The sequence below is a fragment of the Sus scrofa genome, chromosome 6, assembly GCF_000003025.6.
Source record: "Sus scrofa isolate TJ Tabasco breed Duroc chromosome 6, Sscrofa11.1, whole genome shotgun sequence".
In the NCBI taxonomy this organism is placed as follows: Eukaryota; Metazoa; Chordata; class Mammalia; order Artiodactyla; family Suidae; genus Sus; species Sus scrofa.
In genome coordinates, this window is record NC_010448.4 from 55,001,870 (window position 1) to 55,029,748 (window position 27,879).

Genomic DNA, 27,879 nt, shown 5'->3' on the forward strand with positions numbered 1-27,879 from the left:
TAACTCCAGGTCCTTAAAACACTGAATGGGGCCAGGGATTGAACCTGAATCCTCATGGATACTAGTTAATTTGTTACCACTGAGCCACAACGGGAACTCCTTCTTAGATCTGTCTTTAAGGGATGCCCCCCATGAAGAGATCTCTCTCTTGGGCAGGGGCACCAGCACCTCATCACTTTACGCTAACTTTTATGTTTGGGTTTTTTTTCAGGGCCACACAGATCAGTATGAATCCTAGCCCCAAACTGGTGAGGATGTGAATTCATGGTTAGGAATTCTCACATAAGCTATTCTTCCTTTTTTCACCCACAATCGAGGTTGAGACAGACAAATGTCTCTACCCATTTTCTCTGTGCAGCAATTTTTGTTTGTTTTAGTTTATCCACTGAAGAAGTCCAGCTTGTATTTAATTAATTTACTTTTTTTGGCTGTGCCACACAGAAGCTTCTGGGCTAGATATCAAACCTGTGCCACAACAGCAACCCCAGCTGCAGCTGTGACAATGCCAGATTCTTACCTCGCTGAGCCACCAGGGAACTCCAGATTTTATTTTATTTTTTTGTCTTTTGTCTTTCTAGGGCTGCACCTGCGGCACATGGAGGTTCCCAGACTAGGGGTCTAATCGGAGCTGTAGCTGCCGGTCTATGCCACAGCCACGGCAACTCAGCATCTGAGCCGCATTGGTGACCTACACCACAGCTCACAGCAACATTTGGTCCCTAACCCACTGAGTGAGGCCTGGGATGGAACCCGAAACTTCATGGTTCCTAGTCAGATTCATTATCCACTGAGCCACAATGGGAACTCTGGAACTTCAGATTTTAGAGAAGGTTTCCAGTCTCACCTCCTGCACTGCTCAGGCCCTAAGCTTTGTCTCCTATACCCCGTTAAAACCGAGGTTCAAGGCCACCAATGACCAGCACACAGTCCAGGACGAACACCACATACAGCGTTTGCTCAGTCTGGTGGGTCTGTGTTTTCTTATTGTTTCTCACATCCATGGAATTGCCTTACCTTCCTACACTCAGCCCTATGATTTTAAAAACGATATTCTTTATGTTTTATCCAGCATTTGTGGTGTGCTGAACCACAGGGGCTTCCCCCCCAACATCTAGTCTTCCACATTACTAAAAACAGACGTCTTCCTTCAGCAAAGTAGCAGGACATGAGATTAACATTCAGAAATCGGCTGCATTTCGGTATACTGACAATGAAATATTAGAAAAGGAAAACAGGAATTCCTGTTGTGGCGCAGAGGAAATGAATCTGACTAGGAACCATGAGGTCGTGGGTTCGATCCCTGGCTTCGCTCAGTGGGTTAAGGATCCAGCATTGCTGTGAGCTGTGGTGTCAGCTGCAGGCGAGGCTTGCGTGGCTGTGGCTGTGGTGTAGGCTGGCAGCTGTAGCTCCAATGTGACCCCTAGCCTGGGAACCTCTACATGCCGTGGGTATGGCCCTAAAAAAAAGCGGGGGGGGGGGAACCGAAGTCTTCTTATAGTTGAGAGTACCACAGCCAGCATGTTTGGCCCCTGATTCCTAGAATGGCCTAACTGGTTTCCATGCCTCCATGTTTCCATTACTAAGGTCCTCACCACAGTCTACAAGGCCCCACCTGTCTGGCCCCAGGACAGCTGTCCTTTATTTCTCCAACGTGTATGGCTCCTCCCGCCTCTCGGCCTTCCTCCAAACTACACGCTGATGCCTGGAATTCCCGTTCTGAGCCCCTCACCTTGCTCCCACTTTTATCTAATTCTGAGCATCCTTAGGTCTTGGCTCAAATGTTAGCCTCCTAGGAAGGCCTTCCCTGGTCCTCCCAGAAACACACCTCCCTTATGTGTGTGCTGTGGTCTTGACTAATCATTCCTTATTCAATGTCTGTTTGGCTCACCAGCCTCCAAATCTGAGGGACCAGAAACCAGGCTCATCTCACCTGCTACTACATCCCTGGGGATAAATACAGCACCTAAGTACACAAAAGGCAGTCTCCATTGCCTGATGACTAGGTGAATGAATACTGAAGGCCCTGGACTGGCATCAGGGAAAGCTGGGGTTAAGCACTCAGGCTCTGAGGGGTTCCCATTGTGGCTCAGTGGTTGTGAATCCAACCAGTACCCATGAGGATGCGGGCTGGATCCCTGGCCTTGCTCAGTGGGTTAAGGAGCCGGGGTGGCTGTGAGCTGTCGGTGTAGGCAGCAGCGGCAGCTCTGATTGGACCCCTAGCCTGGGTACTTCCATATGCTGCAGGTGTAGCCCTAGAAAGAAAGAGAGAGAAAAAAGAAAAAACTCAGGTTCTGAAATCACACTAAGGCAAACACTGTAAGCACTACCTGGAATGCAGATGCGATGCTGGCGATGGAGAAGCCATCTTGAGGCAACAAACATGGGAACAAAAACCACATACTAACTGCGGGAATGGCCCAAGAAATGGCAAAAAGACAAAAAAAAAAAAAAAAAAAAAAAAAAAAAAAAAAAAAAAAAACCAAACCCTATATATTAAGGATGAGGAGAAAGACAGGAGGAAATTGGGTCCTTTGTGGCATCATGGGGATACCATCCCTACAGTAGACTGTTCCCTCCAGACTTTCTGTTGATAAAAATAAACTCATTCATTTGTTTAAACTCTTGAAGTAGTATTTTCTCTTTCCTGCAGCCAAACACAATCCCAATGATAAAATCAGTATTTCCGGACTTCCTACCATGTAAGCCAATTACCTTCTGTGGCTTTCAGACAAGTAAATCCACTAGGATTCAGCAGTGTAAAACCCATGCTCACGCTTGCCACTGGTGAGGACCTACTGCTGCCATTTCATTCATTCGGTCAACGGATCAGTGAGGTTTCTCAGCACCCAATTCGGTTCTGGGTGCTGTGGCAACAGCAGGTTACAAACCACAATCGACACAGCTTACGATGAATTTATGATAAATCCCTATCCTTAGGGAGCTTAAAGAGAAGCGGCAACATACACGAGTAAAACACCGTGCTTAATACAGTTAATACAAATACCAAAAGGTAGGACAAAGGAGGGACAGGGGACAGGGAGTGTCACACAGAGGACGTAGTTTAATTAGAGGTGGCAGGGAAGCCTCTCTGGGCAGGCAGCAACTGAATAAAGACCCCATGGAAGTGAGCGAGGGGGTCATGCCCCTGACGAGGCAGGAACCACCCAGCCCGAGTGCACCTCTTGGCTCCGGGTTAGGAGATGAGCTCTGACAGGAAACAGGGACCTGATCACATCAGGCCTCACTTGGGGGGGTGGTGAGCAGGTGCATGACAGGGTCTGACTGTTTTTTTTTGGCCATGTCCTTGGCTTGCAGACGTTCCCAGGCCAGGGATCTAACCCGAGCCATAGCAGTGACCCAAGCTGCTGCAGTGACAATGCCAGATCCTTAACGTGCTATGCCACAGGAGAACTCCTAAAGGATCTGACTTTGTTTTATCGGGGTCTGAAGGGCTGCTACTTGAAGAGAACCCTAGGGGAGAGAGAAAACGTGGGGAGACCAGGGCACGATGGCTTCTACCACAATATTGCTGAGAGGTGAAGGTGGGATGGATCAGGGTGGTGGCAGGAAGTGGTTTGATTTGGCACTGATTGTTTTTTTTGGCCACGTCGGTGGTGTGCGAGGTTCCTGGGCGAGAGGTCAAACCCAGGCCACCACGGTGACCCGAGCTATAGCACTGACAACTGCTGCATTCTTATCCACTAGGCCACCAGGAAACACCTTGGCATTGACTTTTTAATTTTTTTGTCTTTTCTGGGGCCCCATCTGCGGCATATGGAGGTTCCCAGGCTAGGGGTCTAATTGGAGCTGTAGACGCTAGCCTACGCCAGAACCAAAGCAACACAGGATCCAAGCTGTGTCTGCAACCTACACCCCAGCTCATGGCAATGCCGGATCCTTAACCCACTGAGCGAGGCCAGGGACCGAACCTGCAACCTCACGGTTCCTATTCGGATTCCTTAACCACTGAGACACGACGGGAACTCCGGCATTGATTTTTAAAGGGAGAGCTGACAAGATCTGCTGGAGGGTGAAGATGCGGGGTGGGAGAGAAGAGGCCTTGAGGATGACTGCACGGTCTGGTCTGAGAAACCAGACAGTGAGCTGCTGTTTAGCACGACAGAGAGGTCCCCGGAAGGGGCAGGTGGTGGGAGGGCCGGGAGTAGTCATCACCAGGAGGTCGGTCCTGGGCACGGGGAGACACACACAAGACATCCATCCAACAGACATCAAGCAGGCGGTCTGACACGTAGGAACGGAGACCTCAGGGGAGGAGTGGTGTAGGTCACAGATGCAGCTTGGATCCCTTGTTGCTGTGGCTGTGGTGTAGACTGGCGGCTATAGCTCCGATTCGACCTCTAGCCTGGGGACCTCCAGATGCCACGGGTGCGGCCCTGGAAAAGACAAAAAGACAAAAGAAAAAAGTAAGAAGAAATGTATGAGATGTCACCGCTGGGGCCATGTGTCCGGGAAGATGCCAAGAAACAGTACAGAGTGAGCCTGAGCGCTGAGCTTCTCAATGTATACACAAGGTCAAGCAGGCCGCCAGGGTGTCTGTCCCCCTGACCCCCACCCCAACACACACACATCACCCCTCCTTTGGGGAGACACTCAAAGCCGCGGGTTTTACCTCGGAAGGATGACAGGAACGGTCTGACAAAGGTCTGGGGGTCCTCATGCTCCAGCGTAGGCAAAGGTTTGCCACAGTAGGGGCAGAATTTGAATGCCGCCTCAATGCCTTTGCCACAGTCTGGACAGAAGATCATGCTGGAAAAAAGAAGCAGGGGAGGGGGGAGGGAAAGGGAAGCTGAGAGCAAATCTCAACCCGCTGCCGATGAGTCATCATCTGAGCTTCCTGTGGTGACAAGACTGCAAAAGGAAAAACAGTTCTCATTCTGGAATGTGCACACTCGCAGAAAGGGGCCGCTTCCGAGTTGCCACCTGCTGTGGCCAGCCTCGAGCCACCGGTCTCTCCCTAAAGGCCCAGGGCAGGTCGAGGCCGAGCAAACATGGAGGGAAACTGCAGACCTCACACAAGATGCAGGAATGCTGTGAGGCGGACAGAACGTCCGCAGGAGAACTGCTCCCATGACGGAAGCATCGAGGGTCTGCGACTGGAAATGTGATGCTCGCTTCTTCTTTTTTTTTAATCTTTTTAGGGCCACATCCGCAGCATATGGAGTTCCCAGGCTAGGGGTCAAATTGGAGCTGTACCTGCCGGCCTACACCACAGCCATAGCAACACCAGATTGAGCCATGTCTGCCACCTACACCACAGCTCGTGGCAATGCTGGATCCTTAACCCACTGAGCAAGGCCAGGAATCGAACCTGTGTCCTCATGGGTATCGGTCAGGTTCTTTCCATTGAGCCATGATGGGAACTCCGAAATGGAATACATTTCTATCAGCTGCTAAGAACAGGGCCTGGTCCATAGGAAGCCTTTTCTTTTTTTCTTCTTCCCTTTTGGGCTGTGCCCACAGTATATGGAAGTTCCCGGGCCAGGGACTGAACCTGCCCCACAGCAGTGACAACGTTGGGTCCTTAACCGCTCAACCACCAGAGAACTCCAGAAAGTCTTTTCTGTTGGTGGTTGTTATTTCTCTATGATACCCTGTATTCCACCTATCATCTTCCATTTGTTAATATTTCTATTCATCTTCTCTCTCTTTCCAAAATCCTAAATTCTGAGCTTCTTAGGGCTCTCTATTTCCTCTTGGTGCTGACTAGTGGAATTCCACTGCTTGCCCTTGAAACACAAAGGCTGTCCAAATTTCTTTGTGAAAGAAATCTCAACCAGAGGAGAAAAAGCTTCCTCTTCCCCTTGGCCTGCAGAAGAGCAGAAACCACACTGAGGCATAAAACTGCACCTCTGTCATGCTACACAAGTTGGGTAAGACATCTAATTACACAACTATGCCAAGTATCTTTTAGTCTCTAAGAGGTTGAGATTCTGATTGGTCGTGTAACTTAACAATTTTTTCTCCTGCTAATAACACTTAAATGCCCACCTCCAGTTTTTCAAAGGGCCGCACTTGTGGCATATGTGAGTTCCCAGGTTAGGGGTCACGTCAGAGTTAAAGGTGCCAGCCTACACCACAGCCACAGCAACACCAGATCCGAGTTGAGTCTGCAACCTATACCATAGCTCACAGCAATACCGAATCCTTAACCCACTGCTGGAGGCCAGGGATTAAACCTGTGTCCTCATGGATACTAGTCAAATTCATTTCCACTGAGCCATGACGGGAAATCCTGGTGAACATTTTTAAGCTAGAAGAGTCACCACTGCCACAATAATCCTGAAGCCCATGTTGATGCTGGAGCCACGAGATCAAAATTGTCTAGAGGATAGCTACCCTGGAGAGTTGTTCCAAACTTTGTATTAATCCTTGTGTTTGGGTTAAGCTACTGAGATTTGGGGGTCCTTGTTACTGGAGCATGGTCTACATTTAAAAGACTTTGCTAGGTACTTGGGTAAATAAAATCTGAAAATTTGTGGCTTTTTTGTTTGCTTGTTTTGGCCACATCTGCAGTCTATGGAAGCTCCTGGGCTAGGGATCAAATCTGAGCTGCAACCTACGCCCCAGCTGTAGCAATGCCAGATTCTTAACCCATTGTGTCATAGTGGGAACTTCTGTGGTGGTTTTTGGTTTTTTGTTTTAAATCTCTTTAGGGTTCACCCACGGCATATGGAGGGTTCCAGGTTAGGGGCTGAATTGGAGCTGTAGCCCCTGGCCTACACCACAGCTCAGGGCAATGCCAGATCCTTAACCCACTGAGCGAGGCCAGGGATCAAACCTGCATCCTCATGAATGCTAGTCAGATTTGTTTCTGCTGAGCCATGACAGGAACTCCCAGTGGTGGTATTAAGTGTCTTTGCTTTCAGTGGAATTTCCCCAGCTACCGAGTGCCGCTGGATAAAGATGGCCTCCAGGGATGAGCAAGTGCCTGGACCACTGCCATGTCCATGATAACCTTCCTCTTGGGAGTGAAGTCTGAGAGAAGCAACATACAGGAGATGGAGGAGGAGCAGGCTATTGGAGGGGAACTGGCTTTAAGGGGCATGTGCCTGAGGGGATGGTACCTTTATGGGTCACAGATGGCCCTCAGATTCACTGGGCTGAAAACTCCATCTAAACAGTGTCCTGTAAGTGAAAAAAGGTACAGAGGCTGACTCAGGGTCACTGCACATGTAGATAAAAGATACTAGTTAACATTCACTGAGCTTTGGCTACGTAGCCAGTCTGTGCTAAGGTCATTCATTCATTCAATAAGTACTCACTGGACTCCTAAGATGTGCCAACTTGCTGCGGATACAGTAGCAAAGGAAACAAGGCTCCTGACCGACATAGCTCACATTCCAGTGGGGGAAGACAAGTTTACTAAACAAATAAGTAAGTGTTTAATAAGTCAGATGGAAAAAAAAAAGTAAATCGGATGGAGATAAACTCTCAAAAAATATAGATAGAAGAAAGAAGGGAATCTCAGAGTCTTGAAGTCAGCAGACCAAGGTCATGCTGTTAGTTCAGGACTTAAAACCAAGGCTCCAACATTCAGGTCAACCTTTAGCATTTATTCATCCATTTACTTTATTTATTCTGCAAATATTTACTGAACATCTGCTATGTGTTAAGTACTTTGTCTCTCCTGGAAACTTCTGAGACCAAAAACAGAAGAGGAGCTTAAGGTAAGACTCCACCTTCCGTCAGGAGAGCTAATACGTCTCGACCCCGCCCCCTACAGAACCCAGGGATGACGTAGTACTAAGGCGGGGCGTCTGACAAACTCTCCACTAGCCACGCCCACCACCAAGAACCCAACTAAGCTTGAGACAGCAGAAACCAGCCGGTGATCCCGACGCCCAGAAGTCTCTTTCACCCCGAACCCCGACCCCCGCTCCTGCGGGCTCGGCCTCCCATAAAGGGTCGTGCTGACGACCGAATTGTGGCTAGGGTGTCTGGAGACCTGCCCCTGGTTCGCCTCGCTTTCCCCTCACCTCTGGATTTGGTGAGCCTGGGAGCGGGGGGGGGGGGGGGCAGATATTTGCAGCCTGACCCTCGAATCTTCCAGGGGAACCAGGACCGACCTTCTCAGTTGCCCCGGAGAAACTTCCGCCCAGGCAGAAGGTGCTGCGCGCGCATCCTCTCGCCAGAGGGAGGACTGCGCCCGCGCAGTCCAACCTGGCCTCCGGACTGCCCGCGGGCTATGACTACCTGGTTACTTCATTTCCCAGGCACCTTCGCGGCAGGTCAGCCCTCTGACTCAAAAGTGGGGGAGGGATTATTCCCTCATCGCCCAACCCCGTCTCACCTTCCGTGGAATGCGTCGTGATTCTACAACGCATGTGCCCTGTGGAGCCAATCGTAAGGAGGGATGGAATACGAGGCATATCTCCACCAATCAGAGGTCAAAGTCTCATTTCTTCCGCCTCAACCCCACCCTTACCTTCTCGCGTGTTCCCTCAGGAATTCAGGTTCTTCCTCAACGTGTTTCCACGGCAACCCTCTAGTTGTCGCCTTCAGAAATGGAAAAACCTCCCGGTCTTCTCCAAAAGGCAGGATAACATGATTAGAATGTCTTCGAAAGCTGGACTACAATGCCCAGATGACACTTGGTGCCAATTCTTTCTATTTATTTCCCAGCGTGCTCAGCGGGCCCTCCAACGACGAAGACGCTAGGGCAGATGAGAAGATAAGAGAAGTTCGCACAGCCCTCTGGGAAACGGAGTCTTGGCGTTGGCTCGCGGAGGCTCCCGGCTGGAGTAGTTCTGATATTCTCTCCGCAACGGAAGTGGCTGCAAGAAGGCGCGTGTGCCAACTCTGCGGACCAGTCTCGAGGTGAGGAGACGCCGGGGCTGGGATCGCTGAGGACTCTGGAGGCTTGTGGGCTCGGTCCTTCCTAAGGGGTAACGGAATGATCTTGGGGCGTGATCGGCACTGGGCGCGTCGCCTTGGGGGGTGGGTATCTAGGTGGAGTCTTGTTCAGAGCTTGTAATGGGCCAGGCTCTTGCTAAAGTAATTTCTGGTCCTCACCCGCAGCCTTGAGAGGAGCGATGCTATTTTATATTTTGGTTGAGGCTGAAGGAGGAACTGAGTTGCCTGAAGTCCTTGGCAGAGCTGGGCAGGATCTTGAGGGATGAATGAATGGGAGTTCTTTAGGGTGTCAGGGTGTTTACCATTTATTTGAGCGCTTTCTGTACGCCAGGCACCACGCCGTTCTCGCATTTTATTCTGTAACCTCCGCAGGGGCTCCCCGGTCTTATTGGATTCTCTTGGCGTTAGGATCATCTGGGGAATCAGAATTTTTTAGACTTTATAAAGTCAATAGGATGCATATTTCATAATTCAGCTACATAATTACACCCGCAGCGAGATCTGGGGCAGTTCTTGAAAATCGTACACTTCTGCCGGAAAAGGCGTGAAGATTCTCAGTGAAGGGGATTAAAGACTACACATAGCCTGTAGCAATTTGAGCTCGGTTTTGCTGTCAATTTATGAATAAAGTTCCGGTTTTCTGAGCCTTTTGTTTTTAGAATTGCAGATAAAGCGAATGTGGATTTGTTGTTATCTGCCTTATTTTGTACCTATAGAAACTGAAGCCCAATGATCTGGCCATAGTCCCACATAAAGAAGAGGCAAGATTCCTTGACTCCAGGGCTTAAGGCTTTCCAGTTCCCCACTTATTTGGCTCAAGTTACTACCACAGGCTGGTTGACCTTGAGCTTCACAACAGCTCCAGTTTCTTCCCTCCCAGGGCTGAGAGTGTGGACAGAACGTGCTTTGGAAACTATGTACAGTGCTCAAACTCAGATGTCTCTGAGGGTCAGGCAGATAAGATAAAGGAGAGAAGAGGACTGGGTGAGGGCAGTGGGGAGCCTTCGGGGCTCACCCCTGACAAGGGGGGTAGCTCTAAATGGCCTCCAACAAACTAGCTTGGTGGGAATGCAGACCCAGTGTGGCCAAGTCTTAGGACTTTTCAGAAGACGGAAATGGAATTTTTAGGTGAAATTTCCCAGCTTTCAAGTTTGGGATGAAAAGGATTTTCTGTCAAAACATTCCCTGCCAGCTCAGGGTCAGAAAAAACATCTGTGGATCAGACATAGAGAACAGGCTTGTGGTTGCCAAGGGGGCCGGAGGTGGGGGGGGAGGGGTAGATTGAGAGTTTAGGGTTAGCCTTTTACTAAATATAAAATGGATAAACAACAAGGTCCAGGAGTTCCCGTCGTGGCGCAGTGGTTAACAAATCCGACTAGGAACCATGAGGTTGCGGGTTCGGTCCCTGCCCTTGCTCAGTGGGTTAACGATCCGGCGTTGCCGTGAGCTGTGGTGTAGGTTGCAGATGCGGCTCGGATCCCACTTTGCTGTGGCTCTGGCGTAGGCTGGCGGCCACAGCTCCGATTAGACCCCTAGCCTGGGAACCTCCATATGCCGCAGGAGCAGCCCAAGAAATAGCAAAAAGACACAAAAAAAAAAAAAAAAAAAGGTCCTACTCTATAGCCCAGAGAACTACATTATATTAAGATATTATATTTAATATCTTAAGATAAACCATAATAAGAATATGAAAAAGAATGTATGTATAACTGAATCACTGCTGTACAGGAGAAATTAACACGATATTGTAAATCAACTATACTTTAATAAAATAATTTTTTTCAGAAAAACTTCTTTAAGAATCATTGGAGTTCCCGTCGTGGCTCAGTGGTTAACAAATCCGACTAGGAACCATGAGGTTGCAGGTTCAATCTCTGGCCTTGCTCAGTGGGTTGGGGATCCAGCGTTGCCGTGAGCTGTGGTGTAGGTTGCAGACGTGGCTCGGATCCTGCGTTGCTGTGGCTGTGGTGTAGGCCGGCAGCTACAGCTCCAATTCGACCCCTAGCCTGGGAACCTCCATATGCCTCGGGAGCGGCTCAAGAAAAGGCAAAAAAAAAAAAAAAAAAAATTATACTCTCAAGTGAAGGCTTAACCTCTGTTGTGAAGAAAATCTTTGTTGTTGTTGTTTTGGCCACCCAGAGGCATGTGGAATTCCCCGGCCAGGGATCAGATCCGAGTTGCAGTTTCAAGCTAAGCTGCAGCTGCGGCAGCAGTGGATCCTTAAGCCACTGTGCTGGGCCCCGGATCAAACCTATGTCCCAATGCTCCAGGTATGCTGTCACAGCAGGAACTCACATTTTTTCCCCATAACTTTGGTGCCCCACCCTGACCAGAAGTGCTATGATTTATTACTTTTAATTATTCTGGGTAGAGTGAATATTTATACCTTCACTCTAGAAATACTGAAGTGTTCAATTTTGAAATGCTTTCCCTGCCCTACTGCACTGGCATTTTAATGGAAATACACCTTATATATAATATAATGGATCACCTTTTAATTAATTAATTTATCTTTTTATAGCCACACCTGCAGTATATGGAAGTTCCCAAGCTAGGGGTTCAAATCGGAGCTGCAGCTGCTGGCCTATGCCACAGCCACAGCAACACCAGATCCTTAACCTACTGAGCGAGGCCAGGGATCCAGCCCGCATCCTCAATGCCACTTAACCCACCGACCTGCGACTGGAACTCTGGATCACCTTTTTAAAATCTGAAGATTTGTGAATTCAAAGCATATCTGACCCCAGAGGCTAAAGAATTACGGACCTGTGTCATTGCTGCTTGGTGATTTAGAATGTTCCCACACTCCGTGGATATATGCCACTTAGGAAATACACAGAAGCCACACCATTGGTATGGTATTTTGTATATTATGGGTCATGAAAATAATTCAGTGGTCAGTGACCATGATTTTTTTTTTAGTGAAGTAAAATAGGAGCTCCTGTTATGGCCCATTAGGTTAAGAACCCAGCTAGTCTCCATTGAGGATGTAGGTTTGATCCCTGGCCTCACTCAGTGGGTTATGGATCTGGAATTAGCTATGGCATAGGCAGCACAGCTCCGATTAGACCCCTAGCCTGGGAACTTCCCTATGCCGCAGGTGCGGCCCTAAAAAGACACACACACACACACAAAAACTCATTAAAATTTTTTTTTAAATTTAAAAAAGGCTGATGAAATCATGCTGTTGCAGAAATAGCAAGAGTTTTGGAGGCTCCCCTGGACTCAGGTCTTAGAGATGATCACCAGAAATCCCAGAAGCAACGTCCCAAGTGTTTAGTTAGAGACACTTGTATTGTCAACACATACTTTAAAAGAACCTACTGTGTGCCAGACACTGTGCTGTGCTGAGACATGGCAGTGAGCAAGACAGAAGGTTCCATCAAGGTGATCGATCCCCCCCCCCCTTTTTTGCCTTTTGCCTTTTCTGGGGCTGCTCCCACGGCATATGGAGGTTCCCAGGCTAGGGGTCTAATCAGAGCTGTAGCTGCCGGCCTACACCAGAGCCACGACAACTCGGGATCCGAGCTGCATCTGCGACCTACACCACAGCTCACGGCAATGCTGGATCCTTAACCCACTGAGCAAGGTCAGGGATCGAACCTGCAACCTCATGATTCCCAGTGGGATTCGTTAACCACTGAGCCACGACAGGAACTCCAAGGTGATCGATCTTAATCTCCACATCTCCCAGGCATGTACTTCCTGACTGTGATAAGTGCTAAGATCAGGTGTGAAGTTGCTTTCTAGGCTCTGAAGCACAGTAGCAATGAGCTGGGCTGGCGGAGTTTCAATAAATTTGTTGTTGTGATTTCTACAGGGAGATTCGTGTTCTAACTCATCCTCCCACTTCTGGACATTTTAGGGCTCATCCAGCATGGCCAGAGAGTCAGCCCTAGGAGGAAGGGGCCCTTTCTCCCAGCTCCTGCGTTCTTTCCGCAGCCCTGCCAACCAGGATTGCGATGGGGAAGGAGGAGGAGCTTAAATGAGGACTCTGGCTGCAAGGCCTCAGTCAGCTATGACTGAGGTGAGTTGAGGGTCCTTCCTGTCCTAATGGGTCATCCCCAGAGGCTGCGCAGCTGGCCTGCCTTCATTCCGGTTCACTGTCTTATGATAACTCCCATCCATCTTCCTAAAGCTCTCCTGCTCGGTACCCTTCCAGGAATCCTCACTGCTTACAGGATGCAATCCAGGTTTCTCAGCGCACCCCTGCATGATCTGGGTCCTGCCTCCCTTCACTGTATCCTCCCTACACAACCAACACTCCTTTCTAGGCCTGTGACCTGTGCTTTCCCGCTTCCTGCCTTTGCTCAGGCTCCTCCCTCTGCTAGAAGGCTCTGCCCATCATCTCTGACCCCTCTGTCTTACACAGCCTTCCAGACCCAGCTCACCCCCTGACCTTTCCTGGCAGTATCAGCTCTTCCCCGTTCTGGTCTTGCCCATCACCTCTGCCACCTCCCCTGTAGCACAGACCCACCCTGCCCATATCTGTGCACCCCTCCAGACTAGGTACTCCTTGGGGATGGGTACTGATTGGGATTCATCTCTGGGTCCCCAGGGACCAGCATAGGCCTGGCACACAGGAAGCCTCAAGGTGTTTGTTAAATGAATGAATGAAAACTTTCCTCTGTGTGCCAGATATTTGCTTATTCATACTAACCCAATTTGAATATCCTCCACTCCAGGAAGCTTTCCTGGACTCCACTGCAACATCCTCACTCCCTCCCCTGGCCACACAGCTCTGGATACCTCCCTAGTCACAGCCCTGTCTCCTCATACTCACTGTGGGCCTCCCTGGTGTCTGTCCATCAGACCATAAGCTTCCCCCCAGGTGAAGGACCAGATGCCAAGCCTCCAGCATCCTTAAAGGGGTCTGGAACACAGGAGAAGTGATTGTTGAATAAATGAATGCTCTGACCTTCTTGCTCTCCTTTATAAAATTCTCTGGGGCTCCCCAGTGCCCCACAGATCAAGGCCATACCCTCCACCACTATTTCCAGGGGTCCTGTCCAGCAGAGTTGAGGAGTCAAGGAAAGGAAGCTCTCTGGTGTCCTCTGATCTGGCTCCTGCTAAAAAAGCCTCTTTGGCTCATCCCTTTCAGCAGGATATAGACAGCAACTGTTTCAACCACAAATGACAGAAAACTGGTTTAAGGTCAAGAGACCGTATAGAGCACAGAACCAAAGAGGCCAGAGGTGGGGCTGGCTGGATCTTCTGGGTCAACCCGTATGGTCAGGACCCAGCTTCAGCCCCACTTCATATTGGCTCCCATTCTCTTTTTTTTTTTTTTTTTTTGACACCCTCTGGAGGGCTTTTGCCCCCCTCCAAGTTTGTGCTGAATCTAATAAGACCACTGTTCACTGACCAGTTCCCCAGAAATGCAGGAGGCAGAGGAGCAGCCAAGTGGCATGGGGAGGAAACGGTTTGCCACAAGTGGAACGTGGGCCCTTAAATCTGGAGCGCAGAAGAATAAAGAGGGCAGAGGGGTGCGGCAGCTCTGGATTCAAAACCTTCACAGCCATGGCAGCCCAGTGCAGGGCGTGGGCCTCTTTGGATGAGGATTCACACAGATCAACTGCGAAAATGTATCAGTGAACCTGGAAGAGTCAGAATCATAGGGCCAAGACAAAAAAAAAAAAAAAAAAAAAAAAAAAAAAAGGAGTTCCCGTTGTGGCGCAGTGGTTAACGAATCCGACTAGGAACCATGAGGTTGCAGGTTCGGTCCCTGCCCTTGCTCAGTGGGTTAACGATCCGGCGTTGCCGTGAGCTGTGGTGTAGGTTGCAGACGCGGCTCGGATCCCGTGTTGCTGTGGCTCTGGTGTAGGCCAGTGGCTACAGCTCCGATTCGACCCCTAGCCTGGGAACCTCCATATGCTGCAGGAGCGGCCCAAGAAATAGCAACAACAACAACAACAACAACAAAAAAGACAAAAGACAAAAAAAAAAAAAAGAAGAATCATAGGGCCAGAAAGCAGAGGGTGGATGCCAGGGACTGGGGGGGGGGGGGGTACGGAATTAGCCTTTAGTGGGGACAGAGTTTCAGTTGTGCAAGATGACAAGAGTTCTAGAGATGGCCAGTGCTGATGGCTACACCACTGAGCCGTACACTTCAGAACAGTTACCACGGGAAATTTTATGTTATGTATATTTTCCTACAATTAAAAAAAAAAGATGGAGTTCCCTGGTGGCTCAGCAGGTTAAGGATCTGGCATCACTGCTTTGGCCTGGGATTGATCCCTGGCCCAGGGACTAATGCATGCCATGGGCAGGGCCAAAAAAGGGGTGGTGGAGAAAAAAAATCCACCACTGAGGTGTCAGACAAATCTGAATCCAGACTTTGAATATGGTCCATGTAGTCGGTGATAGGAAGGAGTTATACTGGTTCTTTTTTTTGGCTTTTGTCTTTTGTCTTTTTAGGGCCACACCCGTGGCATATGGAGATTCTCAGGCTAGGGGTCTAATCGGAGCTGTAGCTGCCAGCCTGCACCACAGCCACAGTGATGCAGGATCCGAGCCATGTCTGCAACCTACACCACAGCTCATGGCAACACCAGATTCTTAACCCACTGAGTGAGGCCATGGATCTAACCCGCAACCTCATGGCTCCTAGTCAGATTCGTTTCTGCTGTGCTATGACGGGAACTCCTATGCTGGTTTTTGTTTTTTGTTTTTGAGGGGTTTTTTGCCAAGGCATGCAGTGGCTTGAAGTAGGATCTTAGATTCCAGACTAGACACTGAACCCAGGCCACAGTGGTACAAGTGCCGAGTCCCAACTACCAGACCACCGGGGAACTCCTAGAACTTATATTGCGGATGCTAAAATGTTCACAGTAAAATCAGATGCTTGCTGGGAATAACTTTGAAATGTCTCAGCAAAAAAAAAAAAAAAAAAAAGAGGCTTAATGAACAAAGGAGATTCCGTAATACAAACAAAATCATCAACAAACACTGAAAAAGCAAAAGCCAAGGTAAGTGGGTGTTCAGATCGGGCAGACCTGCCTGCGTGACCTTGAAGGGACATCACGTCTCACCTTCAAGACTCCTTGTCCTTGCCTGGAAAATAGGGGAGGCCCAGCTTCTCACATCTGAAGTTTCTCACAAGGCATTTTTTTTTGCCAAAGTCTAGCACGTGGTGGGTAAGGGTGCCGAGCGAGCCCCTCCCTGACCCCAGCCCCACAGTCACTGACAGTATGTTGCATTCTAGGAGTTTGTGACCCTCCAGGACGTAGCCATGGACTTCACCTTGGAGGACTGGGAGCAGCTGAGGCTGGACCAGAGCAACCTGTTCTGGGACACAGCGCTGGACAACTACCAGAGCCTCTTCCTGCTCAGTGAGTGTCCACCCGGGCCCTGCAGGGTCCCTGGAGTCACCAAGCCCAGCAGCCGGCCCTTGGGAGCTGTGTGCTGGATGAAGTGCTGACTAGTCAGGGAAGCCAGAAGTTCCCTGCTAAGCAGCTGGATGCCCTGCCTCACTGATGTTATCTAGTTGGTGACAGTGCTCTTCTTTCCCTGCAGACCCCCCCAGACCCAACGTGACTTCCCGTCCAGATGGTGGGAAAGAGCTGGAGGCCCTGGCAAAAGGGAGCCCAGAGTCAACAGCCCCTGGTGAGTGGGTAGCGAGGACCCACCAGCACCCAGTGGGAGGGTGGAAGGTCATGGGGTGTGGTCCTTTTGTGGGCCCTCCGTCTGGGGGACCTCCATCCAGCCCCGTCATCTCGGCCCCCCTGGGCTTCACTTGCCATGTGCTGGCTTCAAGTCCGGAACCCTCATCCTGCATCTCCCTCTGTGTTAGCAGTCCTGGTGCCCTTTCTCTGTCTCCTCTGTGTTCTTCCAGGCTTAGCAGAGGTTGGCCTTCCATTTCCTGCATTGGTCTTGCCACCTTCCTGTCTTGTGCCCTCAGCACCATGGACCCCTTGGTCTGTTTCACCCCACTTCCTGCAGGCCCAGCCCTGCTTCCTGGTCCACAGGGCCCAGCAGATGCCCCACCCATTAGTAACTCAAGCCCAGGCTTCAAAGCTTCCAAGAGCATCCAGTCTGCTCTCTCCCAGGCCACAGTTTCTTCTAGGACATAAGGTTAGGCAGTGTGGATTCCCAAGGTGTTAATGCTGGTCGAGACAACTGCAGGAGGAGAAAGCAGGGGCAGGGCCCTGGCCCAAGGGATCAGAGAAGGCCTTTTCTTTCCGTGGCATATGGAAGTTCCCAAGTTAGGGGTCAAATCGAGCTACAGCTGCCAGCCAACACCACAGCTCACAGCAATGCCCACTGAGCAGGGTCAGGCATCAAACCCAAATCTTCATGGATACTGGTCAGATTTGTTTCTGCCGTGCCACAGTGGGAACTCCCGAGATAGCCTTTTCTCATTGATAGACCATTAATGTGAAGAAAAGGGCCCCCAAACCAGGGGCCATGGAGTGGTAGCTGCATGGCTCAGTCTCAGCCTGTTACACTCCTGCCACCCCCCACCCCCTGACAGCATGCAGCTCTGTTCTTGGCTCATGTCTCATGAGCTCCTAAACCTGGGCCTTCTGTAGCCTCCCGTTGAGCACATAACCACCCTGGCCCTGTCTCCTCCATCTCCTTGCCAGACAGGCCTGACTCAGGACCCATCATCTGTTCTCCCTCTTTCCTGTTCTCAGCCTGCCTATCCTCTCTCCCTCCTCCCCCCACCAGGGGTGGGGGCACAGGAGACATTTGCACTTGCCCTCTCTTTCAGACACAGCTGAGACCAAGACCTCTCCTCTGCCCCAGGACCTCTTGGCAGAAGGACTCTCCCAGGAGATTTTAGAGACATTTTCCAAGGATGGCCTCTGGAACTCCCATTTGGGAGAAGCCTGCATAGGCCAGAGCTGGTTAGATAGTTTGCTGGGAGATCCAGAAAGTCTTCTGAGTTCTGATATTGTTACCAGCAAGGAAAGCCCCAAACTTGGTCCCAAGTCCCTCCTTTTTCTAGGGGCGGATTCTGTGACTTGTGATCTTCCTGAAAAGAGCCTAACACCAGCAAACTCTCAGGAATGTGGGAATGACTTTGGCTGCTTCTCAGAACAGAGCCAACAGGATACCATCCAGGGAGGGGAGAAACCATATAAATGTAGTGAGTGTGGGAAGAGCTTCAGCCGGAGTTACCATCTGATCCAGCACTGGGTTATTCACACTAGGGAGGAACCCACTGTGCACCAAGAGTATGAGAATGATTTCAGCCAGAGCACTTGTCTTTTTGTGCAACCAGTGACTCACACAGACTACAAATCCTGTGTTGTGTGTAACAAGTGCGGGGAAACTTTCAGTCAGAATACACAACTCCTGTGGCATCAGAAAATTCACACCAAAGAAAAACCATGTAAGAGTCAAGACAGTGACCATCCATCAGGTCACAACTCACAGCCTGTTGAGCATCAGAAAACCCACCCAGGTGGCAAATCCTACAAATGTAAAGAATGTGGCAAGGGTTTCAGTCAAACATTTCACTTCACCCGGCATCAGAAGACCCACACTCGGAAACGCTATGAATGTGCCAAATGCAAGGCGACCTTCAACTTTAATAAATATCTCCTCCAACATCAGAAAATCCATGCTCCAAAAAGGATATTTGAATGTCAGGAGTGCGGGAAGGCCTTCAGGCAAAACTCCTTGCTCCTCAAACACCAGTCTGTTCACACCAGAGAAAAGCCTTATAAGTGTGACGAGTGTGGGAAACCCTTCAGCCATATCCTGACCCTAAAGATCCACCAGAGTGTTCACAGTGGAGAGAAGCCTTATAAATGCAATGACTGTGGGAAAGCCTTTTACCGAAACACTCACCTTAATGAACACCGGAGGATTCACACAGGCTACAAGCCCCACAAATGTCACAAATGTGTCAAGAGTTTCAGCCGGCTCTCCCACCTGATTCGACACCTGTCCATTCATACCACAGAAAAACCCTACACCTGTGCCGACTGCAAGGAGACCTTCAGCCATAATGAATACCTTATCCAGCACCAGAAAATCCACATGGTGGAAGCCCCCTATGAATGTCAGGAGTGTGGTGAGCGCTTCATTTGCCACTCAACCCTAACTTGCCACCAGAGTGTACACATCAGAGAAAAACAAGGACTTGATAAAAGTAGGAAGATCTTGGATGAGAACCCAGAGCAGACAGAGCATCCAAAGGTCAGCAAGAAGTGCTTTAAGTGTGACGAGTGTGAGAAAACCTTCAGCTGCAGCAAATACCTGACTCAGCACAAGAGGATTCACACCAGGGTGAAGCCCTTTGAGTGTGACCAGTGTGGGAAAGCCTTTGGCCAAAGTAACCAGCTCATTCACCACCAGAGGATCCACACTGGGGTGAAGCCATATGAGTGTGGGGACTGCAGGAAGGCCTTCATTCACAGCACCTCCCTCACCAAACATCAGTCCACCCACAAGAGTGAGCAACTCTTTAAATTTAACGAATGTAGTAAGACCTTACACCAAAGTGCATACCTCTTAGAACATCAGTTAACCCACCCTGCAGAGAAGCCCTTTAAACATTACATGTGTGATGAAGTCTCTGCCCACAGTAACTACCTTATTCAGCATCAGGGAACTCAGGCTGGAAAGGAGTCCTTTGAGCATCACGAATGTGGGGAAATGGTCCAGCAGAGCTCGTGCCTTTCCCAGCATCAGAGAGTTCGCACAATTGAGAAACCCTACAAATGTGGTGATTGTGGGAAAACCTTCAGCCTGGGTGCTCAGCTTGTCCAACACCAGAGAGTGCACACAGGAGAAAAGCCTTACATTTGTCAGGAATGCGGGAAAGCCTTCAGCCAGAGCTCATGCCTTTCTAAGCATCAGAGAGTTCACACAGGTGAGAAGCCCTATGAATGTGGCTACTGTGGGAAAACCTTCAGCCGGGGTGCACCACTCGTCCGACACCAAAGAATTCATACCGGAGAAAAGCCTTACGTTTGTCAGGAATGTGGGAAAGCCTTCCGCCAGAGCTCATGCCTCTCTAAACATCAGAGGATCCACACTGGGGAGAAGCCCTATGTGTGTACCGAATGTGGGAAAGCTTTTGCCCAGAAAGCAAATCTGACACAACATGAGAGAACTCACACGGGGGAGAAGCCTTATGTTTGTGATGTGTGTGGGAAAGCCTTTGGCCTTAGCAGTCATCTCAGTCAGCACCAGAGAATTCACATGCAGGAGAAAGCCTAACATTGTCCACACTGTCAGAAAGCCTTTTGCTGCTGCTCATGCCTCAACCAACATCAGTGAGTTCACACACTCAAAAGTAGCAAGTAGCAAGCCTCCCATGGCTTCTGGGTGGCAGCAGCATCCCAGATAACTGAGAATGTTACTCTGAAGCCTTAAGTTGAAACCATCCCAGTGTAAGCATACCCCTCCATAAGTAGTCAAAATCTTTATTAATAAAGATTGGAACATTTGATGACTTTGATTAAAACAAGGAAAACACAAACATTGAGAAGCTGTGGAGCATCAGAATTCAAAGGTAGACTGGAGCCAGTCTGCTGAGTTAAATCCCGGCTCTGTTATTTGCCCCTTCAGTGACCTGGGAGAGTCATGGACCCTGTCAGGGTCTCAGTGTCCTCATCTGTAAGATGGGCACCTTAACAGTTACCTACCTCAAAAGGCTGTTGTGAGGATAAGGAGATGCAAAGCACTTAGAACTATATGCCCAGCACATACTAAGTACTTGCCATGTGTGAGCTACTAATATACATCAGATATAACAAATACACTCTTTTACATTAAAATGAAGAGACAATTAAGCATCCCCCTCTATATAATTGCAGTTAATGTTATTACTAGTATTATGTGTGGCTTTAACTTTTAAAGGTTCCCTTCCAAATAACCTTGGTTCCTTTTGTGTCCTATCCACTATGTGACCCAGTCACATGTTTGTTGAGGTAAAACTGTACAAAGAGATTAGACTCTGACACTTAATATCTTTCATATTTTTGGTGCTAAAGTTTAGGTGTATGTGTTTTGTGCTCTTGGGATCTTCAAACGTTGCACCTGGAGTTGTGCGTTTTGGTTCTGTTGTTGAAGTGGGAACTTAGTGGCTGACCATTCACACCACAGTGAGGAATGTATTGACTTTCAAGTGGCTTCCTGCCCTTAGGATCTCCATCTAGGCAACAGCACTGATATATATTGAGGGGGTGGGAACTCAAATTGATAAGTGTGTCCAAGAGTTTTGACACCATAGAGGTCAGAGGCCCTGTGGAAGGTTGGCAGCCACTGTGTGTGTGTGTGTGTGTGTGTGTGTGTGTGTACGTGTGCACGCACAATCTGTGTAACTAATGACCTTGTCATTTTGTATTTTTTTAAAACTAATGACCTTGTTCTGTGGACCAGTGTAGAAATGCCTTTCATGTCTGTGCATTGGTTCTCTGATTAAAGTGCATTTGAGTCTTTTGTGGGTTGCTTTTCTTAGCTCAGTGCTATGCATCTGGCCAGAGGCTGGGCATGTGCAGTCACTACCTGCCAAGTGCTCAAAGTCTGGGAGGGAGGTGAGGGCTGTTAATGGTGAAAACCATCTCATGTGGACCACCAGTGGTGACTCAGTTTCAGCTAGCTCTCAGTACATTATCAAACAGCACTTTTCCATTCTTGTGCAATCCTACTTAATTAGGGAGGAAGCATGGACAGTGTGTTCATTCCTCTTCAGTTACAAAGCCACAGTAGGCTTCAGGCCCAGGCAAGAGTTGTAGCCAGAATTTAATATTGTTTTGCTCTCCTGGCATTTTACTTCCCCTCTCCCCCTTTTTCCTTTTACTGACAAGAGATAACAGTTTCTTACCCATGATAGTGGTAGCAAGTCCTCTTTAAAAATAAATTTAAGTTTAAAAAAAAAAAAAAACCGATTGAAAGGAAAATGAGTGGCACACATCTATAGACCAAAAAAAAAAAAAAAAAAAAAAAATTGATGGTGGTATATCAATTTGAGATTGAGGTTGAGGAACACTCAGCTAAGGCCTTACATCCTGCCAGTGGACTCTTCAGGTCTCATGACCTTTCTGGTCAGCCTAATAGAAATGGCTTTAACACTTTCCGTCTCCCAAGGACTCCAAACCCTGCACTTTGGATGGGCAATGCTATCTGTTAAAAATGTGCAAAGGGTAGTTTTCAGTGCATCTACTCTTAGAGCAAACTTCCATTTAAGGCAAGTGATTTTGGTAATTCAGTCACAGTCACTGAAAGTTTTAAAGGGTGTGGATGGAAAGAAATAGGTTAGGAGAATGTTGGTACAGGAAGTGGCATCTTAGGAAGATGGAAGGTGGCCCCTCTGCAAAAACCAAGGAAGTGGCATGAGGATACCTAAGAGAGATACAATTCTGATAAAATTGTACCAGAGTGCCTGCAAAAGTGTGGGCTCAATCCCCAGCCCCACAATGGATTAAAGTATCTGGTGTTGCTGCAGCTGTGGAAATAATCAGTTAAGGATTGAGGTGAGGTCATATTGGGAGTAGGGTAGCGCTCTGAATCTAACTACTGATGTTCTTATAAGAAGAGGAAAGGACATAGAGAGACACAGAGAAAAAGGCCATGTGAAGATGGAGGCAGAGATTTGACTAATGCAGCCACAAGCTGACAAAAAACATCAGGAGCCACCAGAAGCTGGAATATGCAAGGACAGATACCCCTAGAGCCTCTGGAGGGAGCATGGCCCTGCTGACACCTTGATTTTGAACTACTGTCTTCCCAGAACTGTGAGAGTCAATTTCTGTTGTTTTAAGCCACCAAGTTTGTGGTACTCTATTACAGCAGCTCTAAGCAGCTAATATAGGGAGTCAGCCTTAGATGAATCAACATTTTAGGAGGCAAAGTGAGCAGATAGGACAAAACTAGGTCACTGGTGACACTGTTGAGCTCCTAGATCAAACCTTAACTGAACACCTTTTTGACTTTGGACTTTGTGGTTTCCCAAGCCAGTAACTCTCTTGTGTTGTTTAAGCCAAGTGGAGGCAGGCTTCCTATTCATCACAGCCAAAGAATTCCTGGCTGATAAACTGCTTTAATTCATTGCTTCATCCCTCAGTTGGAAAAGCATGTTATAAACTAAGTGAGGGAGACATTGAGGTTTTCAGACCAATTCCTTATAAGCTTTGGTGTCATTATCAGAACTACACAATTGAGACCTCATGGCTAGTGGCTGGAAGGCATTACAGTTGAGGTCACTGATCTCACTCTAGACCCAAGTGGTTAACAGAGTGCCCCCCACAGGTGGAGCCCCCTAAGTGAAAACTATCCGAACATTGTGACAGTCACACTCTGAAAGCTCATGGGAGAGATGAAGCACTTTCTTGGAGCATCCTCATGTCCAGAGGAGATACTGTGATCCCAAGTGGAGGGCTGAGGAATTCTAAGGCTCAGAGAGGCACAGGGTCTTAACTTCCAAACACCAAACAAAAGGCTGGGATTCAAAATTCCAGTCCCACACTTCCCACCATGCTACCATTTCTGGCTCTGCCATGGGTGGCTTGGTGAGCAAGGTGATGTCGAAGCTTTGTGGAGGGCAGAAGCCACAAGTTTCACCTCAGTCAGATAAATCATTAAGAAGTCACTTATGATGTCACTGGGGCAACTGGGATGGACAGAAATTCATATTCATATGTAGGTTTTCTGAATTTCTCTCCCTAATGGTTCAATACAGCAATATTATCAGCCCTTCCTAGGGGATCAAGGGTTGGGACCTGAATTGAAGCCTCAGAGCAAGGATCACGCTCAGCCATCCCTCCATCTACCCTTCCAATCTGCCACTTCCATCTAAAGGTAGAAGAAAAAAATATAAAAGGAATGAAGTACTGAACAGTCTTGCAATTCCACAAAAATTTAAAGAATTACCATCTGAATCAGCAATTCCACTCCTAGGTGTCTACCCAAGAGAAATGACTACACACATGTCCACACAAAAAGGCATATATGGGAGTTCCCGTCTTGGCACAGGGGAAATGAATCCGACTAGGAACCATGAGGTTGCAGGTTTGATCCTTGGCCTTGCTCAGTGGGTTAAGGATCCGGTGTTGCCGTGAGCTGTGGTGTAGGTTGCAGACAAGGCTTGGATCTGGCATTGCTGTGGCTGTGGTGTAGCCCGGCAGCAACAGCTCCAATTAGACCCCTAGCATGGGAACCTCCATATGCCGTGGGTGTGGCCCTAAAAAGACAAAAAAAAAAAAAAAAAAAAAAAAAGCATATACAAATGTTCACTACAGCATGATTATTAATAATCAAAAAGGGGAAATACTCCAAGTGTCCATCAACAGATGAAGAGATGAATAAAATGTAGTCTATCCATCCAATGGAATATTATTCAGCCTTGAAAAGGAAGTTCTGACACATACTACAACATGGATGAACCTTAAAAACATTAATACTAATTGAAATAACCAGTTAGTGGAGTTCCTATCATGGCTCAGCAGAAACAATCTAACTAATATCCATGAGAACACAGGTTCAACCCCTGGTCTTGCTCAGTGGGTTAAGGATCTGACATTGCCATGAGCTGTGGTGTAGATTGCAGATATGGCTTGGATCTGGCATTGCTGTGGCTGTGGCAGAGGCCAGTGGCTACAGCTCCAATTCAACCCCTAGCCTGGGAACCTCCGTATGCCGTGGGTTGGGCCCTATAAAGACAAAAAAAATTTAAAAAAGAAAGAAGCCAATTAGAAAAGGACAAATGCAGTATGATTTCACTTATATGAAGTCCCTAGAGTAGTCAAATTCATAGAGACAGAAAGCAGAACAGTGGTTGCCAGAAGCTGGGGAAAAGGGGCGTGAGGAATTAGTTTATTAGTATAGAGTTTCAGTTTTACAAAATGAAAAGAGCTACATGTGGATGTTTGGTGGTGATGGCCACACAACACTATGAATTTTTTTTTTTAATTAATAGGGCCACCCCCAAGGTATATGGAAGTTCCTGGGATAGGGATCAAATCAGAGCTGTAGCTGGCCTACACCATAGCCACAGCAATGCCCAATCTGAGCTGCATCTGCGACCTGCATCACAGCTCACTGCAATGCTGGATCCTTAACCCACTGAGCAAAGCCAGGGATCAAACCCTCGTCCTCATAGATAGTAGTTGGGTTTATAATCTGATGGGCCACAATGGGAACTTCTTTTGAATCACTGAACTGTACACTTAAAAAACAGGATGGTAAATTTTATATTCTGTGTATTTTATCATAATAGAAAAGCTGAAAAAATGGATCGAATATATATCTAAATATAAGAGCTAAAACTATAAAACTCTTAGAAGGAAATGTAGATATACCTATTTTGTCCCCCCAGTGGCATACAGAGTTCCTGGGCCAGGAATCAGATATGAGCTGCAGTTGCAACCTAGGCTACAGCTGCAGTATTGCTGGATCCTGATCCCACTGTGTTGGGCCAGGGAATGACCCTGGGTCCCAGTGCTGCAGAGATACAGCTGACCCCGTTGTTCCATAGTGGGAACTCCAGGAAAGACATGTCCCTGGGTGGGCCTGAACCACTAACATTTCAGTTAACAACCAAATGTGCTAACCAGCTGTGCCACAGAGATACCTACATTTTTATAACCTTAAAATTAAGTATTCTTAGATATAATACCAAAGCACTAGAAAAAAATAGTTATTCATTGAAATTAAAAACCTCTGTGCTTCAAAGGACACCATGGAGAAAGTGAAAAGACAACACAAAGAATGAGAAAAAAATGCTGCAAATCATATACCTGATAGAGCCCCTGTAGCTGGCCTATGCCAAAAACGCTTACAGCTCAATAAAAAACAAGGCAGATGACCCACTTAACAACATGCAAAGGATCTGACTACAACTTCTTTGAAAAAGACATACAAATGGCCAACAAGCCCATGAAAAGATGTTCAACATCATGAGTCATGAGGGAAATGTCAATTCTAACCAGTGAGATGGTACCCACTGGGATGGTTATAATCACCAAGACAAATGTTGGTTAAAATGTAGAGAAACTGGAATTCATGCCCTGCTGGTGGATTTGTAACATGGTGCAGCTACCCTGGAAAAGTTTGGCAGTTCCTCAAAAGGTTAAAGCTAGAGTCACCCTATGAGCCAGAGATTACACCCCCAGGTATTTCCCAAGAGAAATGAAGGCCCACGTCCACATCAAAACGTGTCCGTGACTGTTCATATCACTATCATTTATAATAGCCCCCAAGGGGAAACAGCGAATGTCTATCAACAATAAATAAACAAAATATAGAACCCATACAATGGAGTACTACTTTGCAATAAAAAAAGAATCCAGTACTGATAGATGCTACAATATGAAAGAACCTTGAAAACATTATGCTAAGCAAAAAGATCAGACATAAAAGGCCACCTATTGCATGGTTCCATTTAAATGTAGGTGGCTTCCTACAACCATCAGGAAGACTGGTGGTTGCCAGGGGATGGGGGAGGGGAGGATTGAAGGGTGCTGGCTAAGGGGTTTCTTTTTAGGGTGATGAAAATGTTCTAATGGGGAGTTCCTGTCATGGCGCAGTGGAAATGAATCCGACTAGGAACCATGAGGTTGTGGGTTCGATCCCTGGCCTCGCTCAGTGGGTTAAGGATCTGGCATTGTTGTGAGCTGTGGTGTAGGTTGCAGGTGCAGCTCGGATCTGGTGTTGCTGTGGCTGTGGTGTAGGCTAGCAGCTGTGGCTCCAATTAGACCCCTAGCCTGGGAACCTTCATATACCACAGGTGTGGCCCTAAAAGGACAAAAGACAAAAAAAAAAAAAAAGGAGAAAATGTTCTAACTACTCGGCCTTGCTTCTACAGTGGCTGTGGCTTGACCCCTGCCTTGGGAACTTCCATAGGCCGTGGGTGTGGCCACTTAAAAAAAAAAAATTGTGACTGATGTCGCCACACACACAAACCAGAAGGTATGAATCAACTTACTACTCACACAATGAGGCCTTCTTCAGGGAGCAGAGAGGCTTCCCTGGCTGGTTCAAAAATGGCTTGAGGTTGGTATAGTGGTTAAAGGGTGGGGCCACCATGACCTTTCCTGTACTTGGTTTGAACTTCCTACTGGCACCAAAGGATGGTGCAGCCAGGCCTTCCTTGCTTCCCCAGATGTGGGACTTGGGAAAAAGAAGGGAGGATGCAAGGCCTAATGCTGTCAGCAAACTTTGAAAAAATTGTCACCTGTGTTTTTTGTTTGTTTTGTTTTGTTTTTTGGCCATGTGTAAATTCCTGGGTCAGGAATCAAACCCAAGCCACAGCAGTGACAAGGCCAAATCCTTAACCACTAGATGACCAGGGAACCTCTGGAGTGACTTTTTTTTTGCTTTTTAGGGCCATACCCGTGGCACATGGAAGTTCCCAGTTTAGGGCTGAACTGGAGCTACCACTGCCGGCCTGTGCCACAGCCACAGCAATGCAGGATCCAACAGTGTCTGAGAACTACACCACAGCTCAAGGCAATGCTGGACCCCTGACCCACTGAGCGAGGCTAGGGATGGAATTCTCAACCTCATGGATACTAGTCAGATTTGTTTCCACTGTGCCACAGTGGAACTCCCTGGACTCTCTCTCTCTTTTTTTTGGACTCACTTGCAGCTTATGGAAGTTCCCAGGCCAGGGGTTGAATCCGAGTTGCAGTTACGACCTAATGCCACAGGTGCACCAGATCCTTAACCCACTGCAGTGGCCGGGGGATCAAACACGCGCTGCTGCAGAAACAATGCTGGATTTTTAACCCTGCTGCACCACAGTGGCAACTCCCCGCAGTTCTTTTTTTTTTTTTTTTTTTTTTTCATCAGGACTTTTTTTTTTCTTCTTTTTTGTCCGAATAGAATTTAATTGCTTGGCTTTGAAAATTATAAGTAGCTCTACCCTATCGGCTGGTGAAAGAAATCCCAACAAAATAAGAGAAGATCCCTTAGTACCAGAAGCTGCCTAAAAGCAGATGCTACACTAAATCAGAAAACTTCCTTGCTTGGTTTAAAAAAAAAAAAGGAGTTCCCATCGTGGCGCAGTGGTTAATGAATCCGACTAGGAACCATGAGGTTGCGGGTTCG

The 27,879-nt window shown here is 48.0% G+C and overlaps 2 protein-coding genes across 15 annotated transcripts in view; one reads left to right on the forward strand and one right to left on the reverse strand.

Moving 5' to 3' along the window:
• The window catches only part of VRK3 (vaccinia related kinase 3), a 67,874-nt gene that overhangs the window by 28,136 nt on the left and 11,859 nt on the right, over nucleotides 1-27,879 (reverse strand). For 2 of the 9 annotated variants that reach the window (XM_021094775.1, XM_013998683.2), the window contains exons 2-4: nucleotides 8,447-9,288; nucleotides 7,086-7,146; nucleotides 4,631-4,767 (exon numbers count right to left, since the gene is read on the reverse strand). In XM_021094775.1, the coding sequence (XP_020950434.1) occupies nucleotides 4,631-4,766 (136 nt within the window). In that variant the 5' untranslated portion in view covers nucleotide 4,767; nucleotides 7,086-7,146; nucleotides 8,447-9,288. Of the gene's footprint in view, nucleotides 1-4,630; nucleotides 4,768-7,085; nucleotides 7,147-7,283; nucleotides 7,380-7,997; nucleotides 8,266-8,446; nucleotides 9,289-13,657; nucleotides 13,748-27,879 lie in introns of those variants that run through there. The other 7 variants (XM_021094776.1, XM_003127354.5, XM_003127353.5 and 4 more) reach the window with 7 other exon arrangements.
• On the forward strand, nucleotides 7,383-21,273 carry ZNF473 (zinc finger protein 473). Of its 6 annotated transcripts, XM_021094771.1 has the most exons (7): nucleotides 7,383-8,249; nucleotides 8,467-8,555; nucleotides 8,644-8,838; nucleotides 12,740-12,901; nucleotides 16,079-16,205; nucleotides 16,390-16,479; nucleotides 17,588-21,273. In XM_021094771.1, the coding sequence occupies exons 4-7, from the start codon at nucleotides 12,860-12,862 to the stop codon at nucleotides 20,047-20,049; spliced, it is 2,721 nt and encodes a 906-aa protein (XP_020950430.1). In that variant the 5' UTR covers nucleotides 7,383-8,249; nucleotides 8,467-8,555; nucleotides 8,644-8,838; nucleotides 12,740-12,859; the 3' UTR covers nucleotides 20,050-21,273. The 6 variants fall into 6 exon arrangements, with proteins under 6 accessions (XP_020950430.1, XP_020950433.1, XP_013854135.1 ...); XM_021094774.1 differs by having other exon boundaries at nucleotides 7,383-8,555; XM_013998681.2 differs by lacking the exon at nucleotides 8,467-8,555 and having other exon boundaries at nucleotides 7,383-8,407.

Excerpts from the sequence above, each read along its gene's own strand:
- ZNF473 (XM_021094774.1), top strand. The coding sequence starts at position 12,860 with ATGAGGACTCTGGCTGCAAGGCCTCAGTCAGCTATGACTGAG. Across the intron at positions 16,206-16,389 it reads CCAGAGCCTCTTCCTGCTCA|ACCCCCCCAGACCCAACGTG; the intron begins GTGAGTGTCCAC and ends CTTTCCCTGCAG. Across the intron at positions 16,480-17,587 it reads CCCAGAGTCAACAGCCCCTG|ACACAGCTGAGACCAAGACC; the intron begins GTGAGTGGGTAG and ends CCTCTCTTTCAG.